Source organism: Myotis brandtii, unplaced genomic scaffold (assembly GCF_000412655.1).
Source record: "Myotis brandtii unplaced genomic scaffold, ASM41265v1 scaffold244, whole genome shotgun sequence".
NCBI lineage: Eukaryota > Metazoa > Chordata > Mammalia > Chiroptera > Vespertilionidae > Myotis > Myotis brandtii.
The window spans coordinates 157382-164806 of NW_005359225.1; the positions used below are offsets into that span (position 1 = coordinate 157382).

At 39.2% G+C, this 7425-nt stretch overlaps 1 protein-coding gene and 1 long non-coding RNA gene across 3 annotated transcripts in view; one reads left to right on the forward strand and one right to left on the reverse strand.

Moving 5' to 3' along the window:
- Positions 1-2352, reverse strand: part of LOC106726245 — a 16789-nt gene extending 14437 nt beyond the window's left edge. The window contains exon 1 of the long non-coding RNA XR_001362270.1: positions 2256-2352. This is a non-coding gene — a long non-coding RNA (uncharacterized LOC106726245). The remainder of the gene's footprint in view (positions 1-2255) is intronic.
- The window catches only part of INTS4 (integrator complex subunit 4), an 85614-nt gene that overhangs the window by 60918 nt on the left and 17271 nt on the right, over positions 1-7425 (forward strand). For both annotated transcript variants that reach the window (XM_005867024.2, XM_005867026.2), the window contains exons 17-18: positions 2160-2240; positions 4302-4432. In XM_005867024.2, coding sequence (XP_005867086.1) covers positions 2160-2240; positions 4302-4432 — 212 coding nt within the window. The remainder of the gene's footprint in view (positions 1-2159; positions 2241-4301; positions 4433-7425) is intronic.

A 7425-nucleotide genomic window follows, 5' to 3' on the forward strand; every position in this document is an offset into this window, starting at 1 on the left:
CAGGAGTGGGTTGGGATTTAAACAGCCCTTGTTGAGCAAGATAGATTCTTTCAATCATATATGCTTGCATAACCACTACCACAGTCAATATATAGCACATTTCCATTGTCCAAAAACGTTCCTTATGCCCCTTTGCAAAATTGATAGCTTTTCCAAGCTTCTGTGAAACAGGGCTAATAATAACTCGACCCAGGTAAGGACTGGTAACCAGCAATAAGTGTGAGTGCTCTTGGCCTAGGGCAGGGGTGGGCAAACTTTTTGACTCGAGGGCCACAATGGGTTCTTAAACTGGACCGGAGGGCCGGAACAAAAGCATGGATGGAGTGTTTGTGTGAACTAATATAAATTCAAAGTAAACATCATTACATAAAAGGGTACGGTCTTTTTTTTTTTTTTAGTTTTATTCATTTCAAACGGGCCGGATCCGGCCCGCGGGCCGTAGTTTGCCCACGGCTGGCCTAGGGTCTAGTGTGTAGAGAGTGCCTTGTCATTGTTGGTCATTTTCCTCTTTCTGTGGCTTGTTATCTTCTCCACGGGAATACAAGAAGGCCTTTGAAAAGAATCTACTTTTCTATAGTAAGAAATGAGAAGAGTTTACTCCTAAAAAGAACACAGAACTATGTTGTTTATTCAATGTCATGGAGTGGCAGGGGAAGTAAGGGACCCAGACTTAGAACCAGAGCAGGCAGGTGTTTGGTAATCGGGGATGAGCTAACTCAGCTGTGGCACATCTACTCCCCAGTATATTCTGTAGTCAGTAATGATCATCATGAAGAATTATATAACAACATCACAAATACGTAATGTTATGTACCAAAAAAAGATACAAAATTATTTCAGCTTTCTGACTACAACTATATAAAAATATGCATTTGAGAAATGATTGGAAGCAAATATTCAAAAGCAATACCTCTGATAAGATAGTATGGGTTGGGTGATTTAAAGATTTCTATATCGATGGTCTACTAGACCTATCTAATATGATGGTCACCAGGTACATGTGACTCTCGAGCACTTGAAATGTTGCTTGTTCAAATTGAGACGTGCTGTAAGTGCAAAATTCACTCTGGATTTCTTAGACTTTGTGTGAAAAAAGCATGTAAGCTATCTCAGTAATTTTTAAAAGATTGATGGCATAGTGAAATGGTGTTATCTTGGATATACTGCATTAACTAAACTATATTTTTAAAATTAATTTTACCTATTTCTTTTTACTTTTAAAAATGTGACTACTAAAAATTGTAAAATTACCTACATGGTTTGTTATGTGTTTCCATTAGACAGTGTTAGTCTAAGTTTTTTGTAATGTCATTGGATTGTGTCTGTAATTAAGAAGGACTGTGGAAATTAGAGACTATAGCAGAGGTTAGACAAGAGGTGAGAGGTGGGCCATATGGATGGATAGAAGAGGAGAGAGATAGAAGGTGAAATCTGTGGCTTTACATGTTAGTTTTGAATAGAAATCTTGAGAGAGGGTGTAAACTAGGAAAGCTATGCCGGTAAGGTGATGGGGCTGTTCAAAGAATAGTGACCGTGGGGCAAAGAAAAAAGAACCACAGTCAAACAAGAAGGGTTTAGGCAGTCAGGGAACATTGGCTCTGGGAACAAGAAGGGCCCAGAGCCTCGGAAGCTGGCTTGCCTAGACATTCTGGTGAGACCTTCATGGCTCCTGTACTCTGCTTGCAAGCACTGGGCCAGGACATATGGCCTTTGGGCTAGGAATTGGATTGAATAGGGAGGAATTCAGTTAGCTCAAACCTTTGGTTTCCTCTCTGTCCATAAGTGGGGCTGATTGGCTTAAAGGAATAAGACTGAGAGGAATGCCTGGCCAGTGTGGCTCAGTGGTTGAATGTCGACCTATGAACCAGGAAGTCAGGATTCGATTCCCAGTCAGGGCACATGCCCAGGTTGCAGGGTCGATCCCCAGTAGGGGGCAAGAGGCAGCCGATCAATGATTCTCTTTCATCATTGATGTTTCTATCTCTCTCTCCCTTTCTCCCTTCCCCTCAGAAATCAATACAAAAAAGAAAAACAAGACTGAGAGGAAGTCCTGATTATGATAGATTTTCAAAGCAAAATAAACATGGCAGTCTCAAATGATATGCCAGTCTTTGTGATCTCTGTGTTCTGTCTTCTCTCCTCTCCTGATTTGTGTGTAGGCCTTACAGGAAAAGCTGTGGAATGTGGCCGCCCCTTTGTATTTGAAGCAGAGCGATTTGGCCTCAGCAGCAGCAAAACAGGTAAGCAATTAAGACCTTCTCCTCCATAGATCTCTGTCCAGGAATTATCTCATTCAAGTTAGAGCCAGAGGCTTTCACACTTCATCTTGGCCCCACAGATCTGATGTGGTCTCTGCAGTCTCAGCCTGTAATGACAGAAGTTAGTGATAGGAGAAGCAGCATAATTAGGGGTCACAGCACTGGTTTTAGAGTCAAGGGACCTGGGTTCTAGACCCAGGTATGCCTCTAATTTTCTGGGTGATATTGACCAGGTTACTTAACCCCCCTGGTTTTTTTCTCCTCTGTAAAATATGGCCATTCTATGAGATATTTCTAAGATTCTTTTGTGTTCTAAAATATCATAAGTTAGTATTTCAGATATACTAAAATCCAATAAAAACTATCATGAGTCTTTTATCTGAAAATGAAGATGAACTCATTTTCAGGTTATTTATATTTTTAGCCTGTACCATCTCTTGAATGTGAAAAGGTTCTTATGTTTCTCCTCAGTTCATTAAGTAGCATTTCATTTTATTTGCTTTGAGTTTATTTCTTTCTAGCTTTGAGCAATTTCCCTTCATTATTAGGTATTGGGATTTAGTGAACTCTTCTGGATAGTGAACTGTACATAACTGAGTGATTGTGACCAATTAGAAAGCTACATTACAATTCACTAAACAATTTCAAGTTTATTTTAATTAAACCTCACAATAATTCCATTAGGCAGGAATAAGTATTAAGCTCATTTTATAGCAAGGTTAAATTCATAGAACTATAGGTAATATAGTCTGGGACTTGAGCCCAGACCCTCTGACACCCAGAGTCTGTTTTCTTTCCACTACTCTGTTTAATTTCCCATCTTATCTAGACTCCCTCTCAAACTTGCTATGCAGCTTATTGTAGGGGAGTAGAACTTAATGACTGGAGTGCCAGAATGGACCATGTTGGGAACGAGGGGACCAGGGAGCAGGAATCTGGAAGAAAGAGGGGAAAGGAATTACAAATCTATGTACCAGATACTGTGTTAAGGTCTTTCCATGCCCCATTTAATCCTTTACATTTTCTAATGTTGGTCCTATTTCTTCCCTATGTACAGATAGGGTAACTAAGGTACCATATAATTAAACATCTTGTCTTCCTTTTAGTCATAGGCGAGCCTGGAGTCATTTCTCTGACCTCAAAGCCTTCAAAGGGGAAGAGAAGCATCATTTGGGTGGGAGTAGCTGATTTGGCTAGAATGGAGCAAGAATTTAAGATGCACTGGGCCTGAGCTGAGGTCGTAGATGTTGTTTTCGGCACTTATCCCAAACTCCATGCCTGTAGGACAGTTTGTCTGGATGACTAACAGGTGGTTCATGGTTCTTGATGCTAAATTCTTGAGGGCTTTTCTTGGGAATTTGGTTTTTATATACAGCATATATTCATTTTTCCCCACAGCACAGTGAGTTTAGGTTTAGGGTAACAAATAGTGCTTTATAATTTTATCTGTTATTAAACTTTCATATTATCACCTCATCAATTAAGATGATTTTATTACCAGAACAGAGCCTTTTGTTTTTCAATTGACAAAATATTTTATTTTCTCTTTTGCAAGACATGCTATACAGTTCTCTCAACACATTAATTTCTTTCCAATTATGTTAATTTATCTCAACATAGGCACTTAAAAATGTCAGTTCAGAATTAAAATATAGGCATAAAAAAAAACCTCAGTTTAGAGTTTCACCTACAATTCTATGCTGTTCTCAAGGAAGACTTGATTTGTGTGTGTGTGTGTGTGTGTGTGTGTGTGTGTGAATCCTCACTCAAGGATAATTTTCCATTGATTTTTAGAGAGAGTGGAAGAGAGAGGGAAAGACAGAGAGAAACATCGATGTGAGAGAAACACATCGATTGGTTGCCTCCTGCACAAGCTCCTACCAGGGCCCGAGCCAAGGAGGAGCTTGCAAACAAGGTACATGCCCTTGATCTGAATCGAACTGGAACCCTTCAGTCTGCAGGCTGATGCTCTATCCATGGAGCCAAACCAGCTAGTGCAAGACTTGATATTTTCACTGATCATTAATTACCTTTTCTTTACAGATCATGGAAGAGACCTACAAAATGGAGTTCATGTACAGTGGTGTGGAGAATAAGCAGGTGGTGATTATACATCATATGAGGCTGCAGGCCAAAGCCTTGCAACTTATAGTAACGGCACGAACTACTCGAGGGTAAGATGTGCAGCTAGCCCAAAGGGGTAGTACGATCCTTTCAAAGACATTCAGAGATCTCACCAAAGTTAATAAGTAAAATGATATTTAGGAAAGATTAGCTAAGGGATGTTAGTATACTCTTTTTCAGATATCCCAAGATCTGTTCTCAGATTAGATTAGGTCCCTGGAAAAACCTTCCAGTGGCTCTTTATTGCCTACAGCACAACATAGAACTTCATCTGGAAACATTTGTATTGTCTTTGATAGATTTCTTTTTGTTTGTTTGTTTTGTTAATCTTCACCCAAGGATATTTTTCCATTGATTTTTAGAGAGAGTGAAAGGGATGGGGAGAGACGGAGAGAGAGAAACATCGATGTGAGAGAGACACAGACAAATCGATTGGTTGCTTCCTGCATGTACCCTGTCTGGGGCTGGGGATTGAGCCTGCAACTTCAGTTTATGCTGAGCCTGCAACTTCAATTTATGCTCTTGACAGGAATTGAACCCGGGCCCCTTCAGTCCGCAAGCTGACACTCTACCCACTGGGCCAAACTGGCCCGGGCTTCATAGATTTCTTTTAAAATTTAGTACCAAGGACCATTTTTCCTCTTCTAAAGGGACTAGTAAACTCTCTCCAAGGCAGTAAAGACTACCTTGTTCAATTCCTGACCTCTCCACTTATTAGTTGTTTGATTACAGTCAGATTTTTAAACCTCTCTATTGCCTCGTTTCTTTGTCTGTAAAATGAAAATGATGACAGCATCTATCTCATGGGGTTTCTATGAAGAATGAATTGGAGCCCAGCCAGCATAGCTCAGTGGTTGAGTGTTGACCTATGAACCAGGAGGTCACAGTTTAATTCCAGGTCAGGGCACATGCCCGAGTTGCTGGTTCGATCCCCAGTGTGGGGTGTGTAAGAGGCAGCCAATGATTCTCTTTCATCATTGATGTTTCTGTCTCTCTCTCTTTCTCTCACTTCATCTCTGAAATCAATAAAAATATATTTTTTAAAAATGAATGAATTGGACAATACATGGAAAAGCACTTATATGGTACTTGGTACGTAGTAAGAACTCAATTTAATGGTAGCTATTAGACTTTCTGATAATGAGAAATTGCCATATTTCATCAATTAAAAAATGCACAAGTTTTAACTTCTTTGAAACCAAATATTTTGATGCTGTGCCATAGTTTGAAGGTAGGTTTTTTGTTTCTTGTTTTTTCATAAAATAAAAATGCATCTTAAGAATGATGGCATCATAGATTTGATACAGTACGGTATTTATGTAACTTGTTGCCAGATCGAAAACACATCTGATGCTCAGTACAGCATTTGTTTCAGCCTACATGTGGTACAGAGAAATAAACATGGGTGTTTAAGTAAGCACTGAAAAATACTAGGTCAGAAAGAACATCCCAAATATTATTTTCTTTCTTCACTTATCTTGATGGTGCCAGGTAGTAATTTAATCTTAGAGATATCCATATAGTCATTTAACAAATGTTTAATCTCTACTCCTCAGTCACATCTGAGAAAAGATAGGTGCTTATGATGCCATCTACACTTCTTATTTAAAGAAAGTAGATGTATTTTTTCAGTTGATATATGATTATTGTAAAAATTGAAATATTGCAGATAAAGTGAAAGTTGTGTGTTAATTCACCTATTCTTGAACAACTGTAAACAGACTTTTTTCTAGCCAGATACATGTGTAGACTATAAATGCATGTGTATTAACATAAGTCAAATTATAAGATACTTTGCTGTTCTGCCTCCTTTTCTTTTCATCCAACAATATATTTCATCTTTCCGTGTCATTATATAAAGATTCTAATATATTTGGTCTTTACTCATGCTGTATTATTTTACATTTTTTATTTGTATGCATTCCAGCTTCTATTTTTCTTTCTTAATTTTTGGTGGATCAATTATTTTCTTCTTCCAGGGGTTTAAAAATTCTATGCCCTAACTATAACCTATTCAAGTGAAAGGCAGGACATAGTAGTTAAGAGGGCTGTGGTACCTTATTGAATGGGTTCAGATATTGACTCCATCACTTGCAAATGTAGTGAGCTTGGATATCTTACATAAACCTTCTGTCCCTCAATTTGTTCCTCTAGTAAATTAGACTGGGATAATAATAGTATCTGCCTCTCTCTCAGAGGGTTATTATAAGGATTATTGAATTTTATATATAAAGCCTTTAAAATATTTCCTTACACATTCAGAGTAAACACTTGATAAAAGCTCATATTAGTTGTATAAATATTATTTTCACTATTATATTTTTAATAAATCCATTGAACTTATACTTATTGGCATAAAACAAATAGAACTTATGATCATCTCTATCAAGATCACCTTAGATCAGAATGAAAGTTTTAATGTGCTTTTATTTAATTGTCTCATACTATTTAATTTGGAATTTGGTTTCAGCTTATTATGTTTTTACTAGTGACCATGTGCACATATTCGTGCATGTTGAAAGGAAATTAATTAGAAGGTGGCTGGCAGGGTGGGACTGGGAGAGATGGCCCGGACACACCCTGGAGCCATCCTTCCATGGTCCCTCCCCGGCCGGCCGCACCTGTGGTAGTGCCATGGCTCGAAGGGCGTCTGCAGAGTGAGCGGGATCCCTCCGGCAGGTGGGGTCCCTCCGCCTGGCCTGCGAGAATCAGGCCAAAATCGGCTCTCTGACATCATACAGGGTGTGGAATGCAAATGCAAGTGTGCAGTAAACCAGATTCAGGCTGACAGTGCCCCAGCAACAGCATAGCCCACAGCCAAAGGTAGAATCACGTGGCCCTGTGAGGAATAGAGTTCCCTCCTCTCTGGTTTCAGGGTGCATCACCCAAAAACTGCCACTGCCAAGTCACTGCAGCTTGGCAGCTCCTGAGTTGAGCATCTGTCCCTCAGTGGTCAGTGTGCATCATAGCTACTGGTCAGATGGACACTTAGCATATTATTATTTTATATACTACTAGAGGCCCGGTGCACAAAAATTTGTGC